We start from the raw sequence: 15,959 nt of genomic DNA on the forward strand, positions 1-15,959 counted from the left end.
TGGAGGTGGGTCGTGGAGCCCTCTGGGAAATGTAGTTCAACAATGAAGGCCGCGGCGCAAAGCGTTCTGGGACTCGTGGTTCGCGGGGGTCCAAGAGGAACGCTGAGATACTTGTTCAGATCCCGCCGAGCTAAGTCCTGGACGCCGTGGTCCTCATCCGTGCTCCGCCACGCGGAGGATTCTGGGAGGTGACGTCGCAGGTCTCGGTTACGGGTCCCGTTTTCAGAGCCCGCGTCCCGGGAGGTGAGTTAGGCCCGGCCCTGGGCAAGAATGGGAGGTCAGGGCCGGGCTCGGAATGGACCAGCCGCAAAGAGGGCGAGGACTGGGTGAGCGCCGCCTGGAAGAATGTATGTGAGAGAGTGTGTCACTGTGTCTAAGTGACAGGCAACGGGTGTGACAAACTGTGAGCTTGTGTGTCACCGGGTGTGTGGGTGCGCGTGTACTTATGCATGACAGAGACTGTCTGTATGTGGGGAAGAGAACTGTGTCTATGTGTGTGACTGTCTCTGCAGGTATAACCATGTGTTCTTGTGTGTGGGTTTGCGAGAGGCTGAGGATCGACAGTGTATGTGGGATAGTGTATGTATGTGTGTGTGACTGTGTGTGACCTCCGCCGTCTCTGCGGATACAACTGCATTTGAGTTTGTGTGACAGCGTGACCATGGCCTTGTGTGATACTCAATGTGTGTGTGTGATTGTGTGACTACATCTTCTTGCTAATACATTGTGTATATGTATGAGATTATTGGTGTAATTGTGGCACTGTGTCTACATATGTGATTGGTTGAGAATTTGTAATTGAATGTGAGATCATGAGCTTGATTGTACGGGACCTAGTGGGCGATTGGGAGGCACAGAAAGAGTAAAATGACTTGTCCAAGTTCTCATAGTTAATAAGTGACAGAACCAGGACTCAAACTCAAGCAGTTTAGCTTGAGGCTTCTGGCTTTTAATTACTAAATTCCCTTAATATTTCCCACGCTGTGGGAGTGGAAAATGGGAGCCCTGGGTTCTGAGGGTGTAGGAGAGGATGATCTCTGGTCCTGGACTAGGATCCTTTGGAATGTGGGAAGTTAGTCTGGGCCTCTTCCTTCAGTCCCCTTATGATTCACAGGACCTGTTCTAAAGACAGTGTAGTGAGACCTAAAATTGGTTGCTTCTGCGGAGGAAAGCCCAACCTGAAAGCCTCGTCTTCCCTTAAGCCAGTAAGTCTGAGATTGTTAAAGCTGTTCCATGTTTGGTGCTGAGACAGGCTGGGGCCAGGGCTCTTTCTCTGATGCACCAAGTGAGCGAAGTTTTCGGTTTTTACTTTCTCAGTTAGTAAACTGCTCTCTGTTCATTTCCAAATGTACAGATTTAAATGGGAACAAGGGCGGCACCTCTTTCTGCCAGGTTTTGGTTCATGCAGTCTTGACCTTGAGGAGAGGAAGACTCTAACAGATGGGTTAACTTGCCCAAGGTCATATAATCAATGAGAGAAAGGAATGAAGAAGAGTCCACCTTGTCTGGGAATTATAAAAAATTGAATTCTTTTCCATCACACCTTTTTGTTTTTTCAGAGACTGATGGTACAAGCCAAACTTAGAAACATACTATCCAAGGAATACTCAGCTATTTAACCGAAGAAAATGTGCAGGAAATTTCTTTTGTGCATGTACTAAGGCTTCTGCTCCCAGATGCCAAGAATACATTGATTCTTCTCTCAGGTTGCAGAAGCTTTGATGGACGACTTAGAGCTGCACTGAACTGAGGAAATAACTTTCCTAGAGTCTGAGTTGGCTGGGACAGAGTAGCCCAGAATAGGCACTTGTGCATCCTGAATTCTAGATCAAGAACAAGTGTTCTCATTTTCAAAATGAAGAAATGTTGGCTCTGAGAGGACAAGGAACTCCTTTCAAGCCTTACAATTTGTCGTTGGCTTTGTATTTGGCAATGTTTCCCTTAGGCTACATTTTTGTGGAGTAATCAAAAGAAGACTTGCCATCCCTGTTCTCTAGGAAATAGATGGCATTGATTTCTCAGGTTTGGTTGACTATTTTCCATTCAGACATCATGGTCTCTTAAAAACATACCAGTGTTTTGAGTCGCACTCCCATTGAGCTCCTTTGATTTGAATTGGTTGCTTAAGCATCTTGAACCTCAGTTTCAATTATCAGTAATGATGGAGATCATAATATCTCCCCTTGGTGTTTTGTGAGTAGTAAATGATGTAACGGCATTCATGGCATGTTACACTGCAATTTATATTACAATAGGCCCAATAAGATTTATTTTTCCAGCATTTACACGGTGTTTTTGAGCACCCACAATCGTTCTGGCATTGTTCAAGCACTAGAATACACAAATGAACTTAACAAATCCTAGCCGTCTTAAATCTTAAAATTTTGAGTGAGGAGGCAAACATGAAACATGTTTGCCACATGTCCAATGGTGATAAATGCTGAGAAAGACAATCAGACTAAAGAAAAAGGAAATCACCAATATTGGGGTTTTCTTTAGAGTGAATTTTCGGGTAAGTCTTTCTTGTGAGGTGACAACTGAGCACATATAGCAATAGAAGGTATGAGCCATGCTGATATCTGGGAAAAGTTTCCATACAGAAAGAAAAGCAAAGGCAACAGCTCTAAGGGAGGAGTGAACACAGTGTTGAATAGAAGAGACTATGCCTAGAGTGGGGCAAGCAAGGTGGGAAGGGTAGAGAATGAGCAGGAACAGTTGGGACCAAATCATAAACCTTGTTGGCCACTGGTTAAACCTTAGATTTTGTTGAGTTCAGGTTATGTGTCTTGAATATTAGTCAAGACTTCTAGGGGCTGATGCTGTGGTGCAGCAGGTTAAAGCCCTGGTCTGCAGTGTGGGCATCCCATATAGGTGCTATTTTGAGTCCAGGCTGCTCCACTTTTGATCCAGCTCTCAGCTTTGGCCTGGGAAAGCAGCAGAAGATAGCCCAAGTGCTTGGGCCTGTGCACCAGCGTGGGAGACCTGCAGGAAGCTCCTGGCTCCTGGCTTCGGCTTGGTGCAGCTCTGGCCATTACGGCCGTCTGGGGAGTAAATCAGCGTATGGAAGACTCTCTCTGTGTCTCTACCTCTCTTTAAAAAAAAAAAAAAAAAAAAAAAAAAAAAAAAGATTTATTCTATTTATTTGAAAGACAGAGTTACAGAGAGAGGTAGAGACAGAGAGAGAGGTCTTCCATCCGCTGGTTCACTCCCCAGATGGCTGCAATGGCTAGAGTTGCGCCGATCCAAAGCCAGGAAGCCAGGAGCCTCCTCCAGCTCTCCCACGGGGGTGCAGGGGCCCAAGTCCTTGGGCCATCTTCCACTGCTTTCCCAGGCCACAGCAGAGAGCTGAATCAGAAGAGGAGCAGCCGGGACTAGAACTTGCCCATATATGATGCTGGCATTTCAGGCCAGGGCTTTAACCCGTTGCGCCACAGTGCTGGCCCCTCAAATAAATAAATCTTGGGCCAGCACCACAGCTCGCTAGGCTAATCCTCCACCTGTGGCGCTGGCACTCCGGGTTCTAGTCCCAGTCAGGGCACCAGATTCTGTCCCAGTCACTCCTCTTCCTCTCCAGCTCTCTGCTGTGGCCCGGGAGTGCAGTGGAGGATGGCCCAATTGGGCCCTGCACCCCATGGGAGACCAGGAGAAGCACCTGGCTTCTGGCTTTGGATCAGCGCAGTGCTCCGGCCACAGTGCGCCGGCCTTAGTGGCCACTTGTGGGGTGAACCAACGGAAAAGAAAGACCTTTCTCTCTGTCTTTCACACTGTCCACTCTGCCTGTCAAAAAAAAAAAAAAAAAAAAAATTCTTAAAAACAAACAAGAAGACTTCTAGAACCAGGTTCTGTATTTACCTTTTTTTGAGGTCTTGAAAAATATGAGACTGGCTCATCTAAGAAAGATATGAGGTCAATAAAGGGGCAATAATTCTATCTTTGTGAGTCTCAGACAAGAAATACATGGCTGAGATGTTAATTTTTTCTTCTAATTTCTCCCTTCTCAGGACTTTCTTCTTCTTCAAAAGAGTAAACTAAATAAGGAGGCAGGAATGGCTGTTGGACTTTGTAAAGCCATGTTCCAGGTAAGTTCATGTTTTCACTCTAGATATTTCACCTCATTTTTTTTTAAGGACTCCCTTTCACTATAGGGAGCTTCCCTACAGACAGCCTGGTGAGCACCCTCTTCTTTTGTTCATCTGTGCTTCTATAAAACAACAGCCTTTTTACTCAGTGTTGTGCTTCAATGTGTGATGGATCCAACATGTGTGGACAAGTGGAAGGATTGGTCTTAGAAAGGAGCCTAAAGTTTTATCCATAGTAACAGTGGCAAGATAGACTGTATGATTACAGGTTAGTAGGTGAATATGGTAGCAAGAGGATGAAGAAGTTCTAGATGAGAACAAGAGAGGAGTTTGTAGCAGTTTGAGAGAGAGAGAGAAACAGAAGGCATGAAATAGTTGTTATGACAGGCTGGCGCTGTGGCATAGTAGGTTAAGCTTCTGCCTGCAGTGCTGGTATCCCATATGGACACTGGTTCGAGTCCTGGCTGCTCCACTTCTGATCCAGCTTCCTGCTGATGTGCCTTGTAAGACAGCGGAGGATGGCCCAAGTCCTTGGGTCCCTGCACCCACGTGGGAGACCTGGAAGAAGCTCCTGGCTCCTGGCTTCAGATCGGGTTAAAACTGTAAGCTGTGTTATAACTGATAAACATCTAGTATCTACTATAATACTTTCACCCTGTAAACAGTAAATATTTACTATTCAGTGAATAAATGAAATTTCCTATCATGCATCCATATGAAGAAAGAGTACTATCACGTATCTACATGAAGAAAGAGTACTTGGCCGGCGTCGCAGCTCACTAGGCTAATCCTCTGCCTTGCGGCGCCGGCACACCGGGTTCTAGTCCCGGTCTGGGCGCCGGATTCTATCCCGGTTGCCCCTCTTCCAGGCCAGCTCTCTGCTGTGGCCAGGGAGTGCAATGGAGGATGGCCCAAGTGCTTGGTCCCTGCACCCCATGGGAGACCAGGATAAGTACCTGGCTCCTGCCATCGGATCAGTGCGGTGCACTGGCTGCAGCGCGCCGGCCGCGGCGGCCACTGGAGGGTGAACCAACAGCAAAGGAAAACCTTTCTCTCTGTCTCTCTCTCTCACTGTCCACTCTGCCTGTTAAAAAAAAAAAAAAAAAAAAAAAAGAGTACTCAAAAATGATGGGGTTCCAGTATGTGGAGTATGTTCTTATTTTCTGTCAGAACTAATTCTATATAGTAGAAATATGGCTGAATGTGTCTGGAGAAAACAACTACACAATTTTACATAGTGTTGTAGAACGCCCAGCTGCCCCAGTGCTCCTTTCTGAGTTCCAGGAGGTCACCCTCATGCAGCTTACAGTTCAGTGGTATAGCCTAAAGTCTTTCCAGATTTTTTGTATAATTTCCCAATGAAAATTGTATACAAAAATCATTATATATACTTCATTATTTCCCAATGTTCCTGGAACTTTCCCATTACATATAGAGTCTAAATTTCAGACCATACTAAAAGCCCAATTTAGGGGCCAGCATTGTCGCACAGCAGGTTAAAGCCTGATCCTGAAACCCCGGCATCCCATGTGGGTGCCAGTTCGAGTCCTGGCTGCTCTTCTTCCGATCCAGCTCTCTGCTATGGCCTGGGAAAGCAGTAGAAGATGGCCCAAGTCCTTGGGCCCCTGCACCCATGTGGGAGATCCAGAAGAAGCTCCTGGCTTCTGGCTTTGGATCAGCACAGCTCCAGCCGTTGCGGTTACCTGGGTAGTGAACCATCGGATAGAAGACCTCTCTGTCTCTCCGTTTCTACCTTTATCTGTAACTCTGTCTTTCAAATAAATAAAAATAAAAATCTTTAACAAAAAAAGAAGAAAATAGTACTGAAATAAAAAAAAACAAAAAGCCCATTTTAGGACGTTCATTCACTATTCTGCCTTGGCCAGTAACTCAGCATGGAGAATATGAACACATTTTCTGTCTGTATAGTATTTGTAAATACAACTTCGACCTTGCTCATGTATTTCTTCATGTTATAAGTTAATTATTTTTCTTGTGTACGTATTTCTTTTTCACAATATATAAAAAATTTAAGAGGTGAGTCTGTTGAGTCTGTTTCTAATATTTCTCTTTCTTTCAAGTTATGTTACAAATAGGCATGTAATTGTTCTGTAATAATTGTTTCTCCAGGATCACTTAGAGGTTTGTTTTTTTTTTAAGATTTATTTTACTTATATGAAAGTCGGAGTTGGAGAGAGGGAAAGAGAGAGAGAGAGAGAGAGAGAGAGATCTTCCATCTGCTGGTTCACTCCCCAAATGGCCAGAGAGAGAGAGAGAGAGATCTTCCATCTGCTGGTTCACTCCCCAAATGGCCACAATGGCTCGGGCTGGGCCAGACCAAAGCCAGGAGCCAAAAGCTTCTTCCTGGTCTCCCATATGGGTTCAGGGACCCAAATTCTTGGGCCATCTCCACTGTTTTCCCAAGCACAGTAGCAGGTAGCTGGATCATCAAAAGTGAAGCAACCAGGACTTGAACTGGCACCCATATGGGATCCTGACATCACAGGTGGCAGCTTTGCCCATTATACCACAAGACTAGTCCCTAGAGCTTTAAACTATAGAAGAATTCATCTTGTTTGCTAGGACCTAATGGAGGCCTCAACACTTGGTGAACTGGTTTTTTTGTTTGTTTGTTTGAAATTTCAGGGATTGGTGACATTCAGAGATGTGGCCCTGGACTTTTCCCAAGAAGAGTGGGAATGGCTGAACACATCTCAGAAGGATTTGTACAAAGAGGTCATGTTGGAGAACTACAGGAACTTGGTATGGCTTGGTAAGGATGTTTCTCCCTCATAACTCAGAATCTTCCTTCTGGAGCGCTTTTTGTTTTTTCCATTGGGAATATCTAGGGCATTTTGAAAATGCTTAGTTGAATTTTTACTTCCTGTTCCCAGGAAATGATTTGAAGTAGTTTCAGATAGTTGGAAATGGGTAAGTTTCCTTTTGTTTTAGAATGGTGGTTTGGAACTCCAACGTGAGCACGATATGGGAACATGAAGATTATGGGGCCCCATTCTAGACCTCCAAAATCAGAAACTCTGAGAACAGGACCACTAGTATGGTTTTGATAAATCTTCCAAATAATACTGATGCCCATTACAGTTTGAGAGCCCCTGAACTTTATGATTCAGTAGGTCTAGGATGGGACCCGAGAATTTCGACTTCTAGTTAGTTCCTAGGTGATGGCTGCGTTTGCTCTAGCACTTCAGAAATTATGCCTGTGGATGAAGCTTCACCTTCCTCATCCTCCATACAAACATCTTTCTATTCTTGGGCCCTTCCTCTATTGCCCTTTCTTGCTTGATGACCAAGAGATTGGATTTGTGTTCTGAGTTAGCTGTAGCATGTTGATTTGTCTATCTGTCTCTCGCTGTCATTCTTCTTCCTCTCTAAACAGGAATCTCCATATCTAAGCCCAATATGATATCCTTACTGGAGCAAGGAAAAGAACCTTGGATTGTGGAGAGGAAGCTGTCACGTGGTCACCGTGCAGGTGAGTGACTAACTGGGTAAGGAGGGCTGAGGTTAGTGCTCACCCAAGTGGTCAAGAGAAGGCTTTCCTGGACTTCAGTGGGAACTGACAGCTCTTTAGCATGCAGAAAATTGCCCTAGAAAATTCATCTACCTTTGGAGTTTTTTTCTGTCTCTATCAAATTATTTTCTCTAGTCTTCTGTCTATACCCTAAATCTCAGACCCTCTCAGATATTTCTTCATCTTTATAGTCAAAATATTATATATTTTTAGACTTCTTTCTAGAGTTTTTATTTTTATGAAAATTATAATTGGGCCAGCACTGCGGCTCACTAGGCTAATCCTCCACCTTGCGGCGCCGGCACACCGGGTTCTAGTCCCAGTCGGGGCGCTGGATTCTGTCCCGGTTGCCCCTCTTCTAGGCCAGCTCTCTGCTGTGGCCAGGGAGTGCAGTGGAGGATGGCCCAGGTGCTTGGGCCCTGCACCCCATGGGAAACCAGGATAAGTACCTGGCTCCTGCCATCGGATCAGTGCGGTATGCCGGCCGCAGCACGCCGGCCGCGGCGGCCATTGGAGGGTGAACCAACGACAAAGGAAGACCTTTCTCTCTGTCTCTCTCACTGTCCACTCTGCCTGTCAAAAAAAAAAAAAAAAAAAAAAGTCATTTCAAAATTCTGTGAGGAACAAATTTTCTGACTAAATTCCAGGATTTATGTATACTTAATTTTTTTTAAAGATTTATTTATTTGAAAGGCAGAGTTACAGAGAGACAGAGAAAAAGAGAGAGGTCTTCCATCCACTGGTTCACTCTCCAGATGGCCACCACGGCTGGAGCTATGCTGATCTGAATCCAGGAGCCAGGAGCTTCCTCTGGGTCTACAGGGGCCCAAGGACTTGAGCCAGCTTCCACTGCTTTCCAGGCCATAGCAGAGAGCTAGATTGGAAGTGGAGCAGCCAGCACTCAAACCAGTGTCCATATGGGATGCTGGCATTGCAGGCGGAGGCTTTGTCTGCTCACCACAGCGCCAGCCCCTGTGTAGTTCATTTTGTCTTTAGCCTTGCATTATCTGGTCAAAATACTATTTCCAAAGTTACGTACATTCATTCTTTTAGGTTCTCCATAGATCCCAACCTTTCCACTCAGGTGCTGCCAGAATCTCCTGGGTTTCATGCCATTAATACAATAATGATTTACTCATTAGTACAGTTGGTACTCAGTATCTGTACTCAGAAGATACTGCAGAGGTTTAATTCCCTTATATAAAATGGCATGGTATTTTCATATCACCGACACACATCTTCCCATGTTCTTTAAATCATCTCTAGGTTACTTATATTTAAAACAATGTAAATGCTGTATAAATAGTTGTCCTGTGGGTTTGTGTGTGTGTGTGTGTGCAGAGAATAATGACAAGAAAAAAGTCTGTACATGTTAAGTAGAGGTGCATTTTTTTCTGAATATATTTGGTCTGTGGCTATGGATGTCCACCCGTTCAGCATATGGGAGACTAAGTCCACAATAAGACCTTTCCTTCTTCAAAAATCATAAATCAATCTATTTACAATATAGTTCTGATTAGACTCCAAATCTGATCATAATCTAACTTCCAACTTCTGTCGAGTTACAGGTTATAGCCAGCCGGAATTTATATATCTCTTAATATCTAATATATTGCCTGGATACATTTTAACCCCGAAAAGGTTTACCTTTCCTAGTTTTTGTTTTGTCCTATTTATAATCCCTGTTTGGAGATGGATATAATAACACCTGAATGTACTATTGGTGTGAGTGCAAGAATTGCTTAAGGAATATAGAATATTTTATTTTATGATGAGCATTACAACGTGTCCACAATGAGGCATGTACCACAGGTATGTTACAAATATATTATTCTCATGCCTCACATGCAAGGTAACATCATTTTGCCAAACAAGAAACTGAGCTCAAGAGATACATTCATGGTGGATGGATAGATGCAGAGCTAGGATTAAAATTCACCTTTGACCCTAAAGCCTGTATTGTTTGTCCTGTGCCATTTGTCTCCCTCTTTGCCTGAATCCATAATTTCTCTTTTCCCCTCTTTTCCCTCAGTGAGTTACTGATGATAGGCGAATTCTCTTCTTTTTTGCTGAATGCCATTATCAATTGACTTCTAAGTATTTTGCTACTCTAATCATAGTAATATATCTTCCATGTATACTTACTCCCTGCTCTGTGCTTTCCTCAGTCTACTGTCTGTTTAGGATTTCTTCCCCTATAGTATCTATCGTATCTCTTTTTTGTTTTAAAGAAAGTGGTTGGAGCTCACTCCAGGCACACTGGCATCTCCTTTGTTGGAAAATATCTGATGTCTTCTCCCATCAGGCTTCTACTAAGCATTACATTAGGTATTATATAAACCTGCCATTTACCGAGAGGAAAGACTTATTCTTAGTATAAAAGGAATACAGTGGCCCTGTCTGATGGATTCGGGAAAGGAGGTCCAGGAGAGTGAGTGCGGGAACAGAGGGAGCTGTATTGAATCTTGAATCCTGAATCCTCCTTACAGTTGCCTTGGCAGGGCCAGACTGAATGATTTCATGGGCCTTACACAGTCCACGGCTGGACCTTCCCCACCCTTGTAATAGAGAATTAGTGTGAAAAGCCCTCTCAGGCCAAAGTTTAGATAGGAATTCAAGTAAGAGAAAATTTAAGGTAATGCATAGTTAGGGTTGGGGCCTTTCCTTGGGTAGAGAGTCTACTGAAAAAGAAGAAAGACATAAATATATAATATGTTCTTTGTTTTTTTTTTTTTTTGTGTGTGTGTGTGTGTGTAGGCAGCTTTTGTTGTCAATACATGGGAAACTATTATGAAAGGCTATATTTAATTAATATGCAGATGCTGAAATGTACAGTTCTAAAATAACCCCTAATCACATTCAAACATGAAAATGGCTGTTACTGAAATAGTCACTAAATTTTGGAAGCTTTGGAAACCAAGCTCATTTTCCTCAGAAATTATCCATAACCAATCCAGTGAGTTTTGATCATGTTTTTCAGATATTTATACTACCATATATATATATATATATGTATATATATATACACACACACACTAATATACTACTAATAGTCTTATCATTTAGCTAGTCCTTTATTATGTTCCATACTGAATCATTGTATGTAATTTAAGCTCTTTTTGTACATAGTTCCCCTCCTACTAGGTTCTGGGTACATAAAGATTAAGTTCTGTATAGTTGAATATACTGTGTGATTATTGTGGTATGGACATGAAAAGGACTCTTTTATTTCTCTTGTTGAGACCATCTTTTAAAAAGTGAGTTTTCTTTGTGCCTTACCCCAACCAATGTCCTCTCCTGAAAATATCAAGTATCTCTTCTGCAGGCACCATTCACTCTTAAAAGCCAATCTTTATATTTCTTGTAGCCACAGACAAAAGAAACCACCAACTTTTCTGTGGATCCTGATAAAATCTTAGAATTTGTTGAGCAGCATTACTAGGAAAAGTTTCGGAGATGAATCTGGCAGCATTCTTCATTTCACAGCGTGCTGTTATTTTCCTAAGCAGTGTGTGCAGCAGCAAGAATAGAAAGGAACGAGCATTAGTCCTTGCCCTCCTGGAACCTTTAGTCTTTTTTTTTTTTTTAAGATTTTTATTTATTGATTTGACAGGTAGAGTTACAGACAGTAAGAGAGAGAGAGAGACAGAGAGAAAGTAAAGGTCTTCCTTCTGTTGCTTCACTCCCCAAATGGCCGCAATGGCCAGAGCTATGCTGATCCGAAGCCTGGAACCAGGTGCTTCCTCCTGGTCTCCCATGTGGGTGCAGGGCCCAAGCACTTGGGCCATCCTCCACTGCCTTCCAGGGCCACAGCAGAGAGCTGGACTGGAAGAGGGGCAACTGGGACTGGAACCCAGCGAGGGACCTTTAGTCTTATGAATACACATGCAGATTGGATTGGAGGCTTGGAAGAGCAAAGGGAGCAAAACTTTGATTGTGATATAATCAATCATCCTCAAATCTTTGTCTTCTTGGCATTTGGCTTTGTCTCCCTCTTGATCCCCTGCATTTTACTTACTTAACCTACACTGCCCTCCCCATCACGAGTACCGACACCTTCCTCCATCAGCTGTCTTTGTAGTTCCTTTGTATTTTTTTTTTAAAGATTTATTTATTTGAAAGCTAGAGCTACACAGAGAGAGGATAGGCAGAGAGAGAGAGAGAGGTCTTCCATCCGATGGTTCACTTCCCAGTTGGCTGCGATGGCCAGAGCTGCGCCCATCCAAAGCCAGGAGCCAGGAGCTTCCTCCGGGTCTCCCACGCAGGCGCAGGGGCCCAAAGACTTGGGCCATCTTCTGCTTTCCCAGGCCATAGCAGAGAGCTGGATCGGAAGTGAAGCAGCCAGGTCTCAAACCGGCACCCATCTGGGATGCCTGCACTTCAGGCCAGGGCGTTAACCTGCTGTGCCACAGTGTCGTCCCCAGTTTCTTTGTATTTTGTTCATATTGTGTGGTCATATTTGGGAGATGTTAGAACCATGTAGTTCCCCCCAGTTAAATTCTTCCTCCCAGTTAAATTCTTGAATTTCTTCTATAACAGTGTTGTTTCTCCTAGCAAAGGAAAGAAAGGATACAATTGCTTTCTTGATATTTTTCAGACTGGGAGCCATGGTGTGAAATCAAAGAATTATCTCCAAAATGCTTCATTGATGACGAAGAAATATCCCAAGGGATGGTAATGGAAAGACCTATAAGAAATGACCTTGAATGTTCCAGTTTCAGAGAAACCTGGAAATGTGAGGGTGAATTTGACCATCAGGGAGATCAGGAGAGACATTTCAGGCAAGTGACAACTCTTAAGGATATCTCTACTGGGAAAAGATATAATGAGTATAAAAATTCCGAGGGAAGCATTTCCTTAAAGCCATTATTTTTAACACAACAGAGATTACCCACAGTACAGCAAATACATAAATTTGATATTTATGATAGAATTTTCCCCCCAAATTCACTCATAATTGACTGTAAAAGACTTCATTCTGAGAAGGAACCTTTGGTAGGTAATGAATGTGAAGAATTCAGCCAGAATACACACTTTTGTAGGGCTATAGGAATTCCTTCTGGTGAGAAACCTTATGGAGGGAATACTTTTTCAAATCTCTTGGGTTTCCATTCATGGCTTTCTCAACATCACACTTCTCATTTTGGAAAATTATCCCACGAATATGATGAATGTGGTGCTGCTTTCAGCTGTTACTCATTGTTCACACAACCTCGGAGAATTCACAGAGGAGAGAAAGCATATGCGTGCAATGACTGTGGGAAGGCCTTTAGCCGTGACTTCTTCCTTAGTGCACGTCAGAGGATTCGTCTTGGAGAGAAACCTTATGAATGTAAGGAATGCAACAAAGCCTTCAGGCAGAGTGCACACCTCGCTCAACATCAGCGAATCCACACTGGAGAGAAGCCCTTTGCGTGCAATGAATGTGGGAAGGCGTTTAGTCGTTACGCCTTCCTCGTTGAACATCAGAGGATTCACACAGGAGAGAAGCCATATGAATGTAAGGAGTGCAACAAAGCCTTCAGACAGAGTGCACACCTCAGTCAGCATCAGAGGATTCACACTGGAGAGAAGCCCTACGAATGCGAGCAATGTGGAAAGGCCTTCAGCAGACGCATAGCCCTGACTCTGCATCAAAGAACTCACACTGGAGAGAAACCCTTCCAATGCAACGAATGCGGAAAGACTTTCGGCTATCGCTCACACCTTAACCAGCATCAGAGAATCCACACCGGAGAGAAGCCCTACGAGTGCATTAAATGTGGGAAGTTCTTTAGAACTGACTCCCAGCTTAATCGACATCATCGAATTCATACTGGAGAGAAGCCATTCGAATGCAGTAAATGTGGGAAAGCCTTCAGTGACGCCTTGGTTCTAATTCACCACAGGAGAAGTCACGCAGGAGAGAAACCCTATGAATGTAGCAAATGTGGCAAAGCCTTCAGCTGTGGCTCATACCTCACTCAGCATCAGAGAATTCACACCGGAGAGAAACCCTATGCGTGTGATGAATGTGGGAAAGCCTTCCACCAAATCTTGTCCCTTAGGCTACACCAGAGAATTCATGCTGGAGAAAAACTCTATACATGTAATGCATGTGGGAATAATTTTAGTTGTGCCTCCGCTCTTAGAAGACATCAGAGAAGTCATAACAGAGAAACTCTCTGATTATAATAGGTGTAGGAAAGAAAACATGTAAGCATCCCTCCATTTTTATTTAATATCAGTGAATTATTTTTGGTTAGTAATTCTGTGAATGTAGTACATATAGAAAAGCCTTCAGTTCATAAGCATCCATTATTTGGAATACCCTGAGTGGGGGACATCTGCTCTTTTCCCCTATCTACACCATCTGCAGTGCATACAATTCCAATAGAACTTAATCAGGGAAAGCAGTGGATTGGTCAGACTGGCCAGTTATTTCCCCCAACCTGGTGACTGAGAAGAGATTGGCAAATTAGCCCTTCTAGGCCCATAAAGCCCTTTGGGAGTATTGCTGTGGGTAGTAAGAGAGTTGTTTCCTAGAATTGGAGGTTTTGAGGGTTCAGTAAATCCCGTTGGCTTTTGCCACACCTTCCTAAAGAGAAATTCAACTCGGAGGAAAATGGACTTGAAAGACAGAAATCTGATAACATTGATCTTCCAGACCCAGTCATGCTTAATATGTATACCATTCTTTACTTCCGCATCTTTGTGAGCCAATAAATTTATTTTTATTTTGTGTAATTTAATTTAAATTAGGTTTTTGCCTCTTGGAATTAAAGTACCAACTCACCCTATGTTTACTATACCTGTATGATGGCCTTAATCTTTTATATGACATATTTGGTTATGCTGAGGATAAACCTTATAATAAACATATGAAAGGTGAATATACAGCCTTCATAAAACTGGGAGAATTATTATATTTTACTTGTTGATAGAAATTAATGTTTATTAATCTATTTCACAACAAGGATAAATATTTTTTAATTTATCCAGTAAAATTCCTTGATAGGCTTTCCATTAAGGAGTTGAAGTTGTTTTTCCATGGCCTGTAAAGAGTGAATGGAAAGCTAAGAGGATAATGAATCCATCAGTTTAATGAGTGGTTCTTCATCTTAAAGGGATAATTTGATTTTCTTCTTTAAATATTGGCTTAAACATACTGTGTAGGAGTACATAATAAGACAGGATTATAAATGGGGTCTTTTGTGAATGGGCTAGAAACATAGTTATGAAGTGTATGGATAAGTTCCTTGTATTAGAGATACCAGACAGACATTGGTGGCAGACAGAAAGAATGAGCCATTTTCAATAAATGGTAAACAGTTGATGACTGAATGTTTTGGATAATACATTATTACCATTATTCACAGTAATGGGGAATAGGAGGGTGTGGAGCAATATATTTCTATGAGTGTTTTATCTGAATGGGTGTTGAGAGGTAAACTTTGTTGATATGCAAACTTAGCCATCTTAAACAGAATCTTTGGCATTGTCTGAGAGCATTTATGAAAGCAGATCAGAGCAAATAAAGAATGAAGGATTTATATCTATGCATAAAGCAAAATAATGATTTATTTCATAACTTATTAGTAAATTTCTATTCAGACCTAATAAAGGTCTAAAATTATTTTTCTTAAATATTGACAGATTCCTTTTAAACAAACTAAACTATGACCGATACTTCAAACTATGAGTAAAAACTAATGTAATTATTATAAAACATTACCAAACTTATTTAGATCTAATATAATCTAATATAACATGTTAATATCCAAAGCTTAATTCATGTCATCATTGTCTTATTTCTCTGAGGTATTGGAATGCTTGTTCTAATAATTTCTGAGTATTGCGTAATAATTTATTTTGTTTTAATTACCAAACTTTGCAAATATATTTTATTAAGATTACATACTTACCAGGCCTACAGGAAGAATAATAACTCAGACCAGTAAACAGTTTGAGTTATTCAGTAATTGATTTTGATCTAGATATTGTGTCTGATTTCTTCCTCCATGATGACATAAACCAAGACAACTGGTTGATTCTCTGTATTACCAATCAAGCCTTTTTTTAACCCATGTCTTTAGCATAAGTATATTTTGCGGTCATATGTTTTTCCTCACAATGAGGTACTAAATTCTGTTTATCTGAGACTATATAGCCTGTTGCCTTTTAGTGACACATCAACCTGATCTTGTAGCATTATTGAAAATTAATGCTTTTTTAGTATCTGATTGTTGTTGGGACCATTTAGAGATCTGTGTTTCTGTGTGTATGTGTGTACATGCATCCAAAGAGGTGTATTTAATTTAAAATTTTTGTATTATGTACCTCCTGTGTGCCAGACTTTGCCAGTGGAG

At 42.2% G+C, this 15,959-nt stretch overlaps 1 protein-coding gene across 8 annotated transcripts; it reads left to right on the forward strand.

Moving 5' to 3' along the window:
• Positions 1-14,501, forward strand: ZNF527 (zinc finger protein 527). 8 transcript variants are annotated; one of them, XM_008257200.4, is made up of 5 exons: positions 1-243; positions 4,002-4,079; positions 6,726-6,852; positions 7,477-7,572; positions 12,209-14,501. In XM_008257200.4, exons 2-5 carry the CDS (start codon positions 4,047-4,049, stop codon positions 13,777-13,779), a joined length of 1,827 nt encoding a protein of 608 aa, XP_008255422.2. In that variant the 5' UTR covers positions 1-243; positions 4,002-4,046; the 3' UTR covers positions 13,780-14,501. The 8 variants fall into 8 exon arrangements, with proteins under 8 accessions (XP_008255422.2, XP_069918401.1, XP_051703044.2 ...); XM_070062300.1 differs by having other exon boundaries at positions 49-347; positions 6,726-6,842; XM_051847084.2 differs by having other exon boundaries at positions 49-326; positions 6,726-6,842.
• Positions 14,502-15,959: the final 1,458 nt, after the last annotated feature.

Source organism: Oryctolagus cuniculus, chromosome 18 (assembly GCF_964237555.1).
Source record: "Oryctolagus cuniculus chromosome 18, mOryCun1.1, whole genome shotgun sequence".
NCBI classification, from domain to species: Eukaryota; Metazoa; Chordata; class Mammalia; order Lagomorpha; family Leporidae; genus Oryctolagus; species Oryctolagus cuniculus.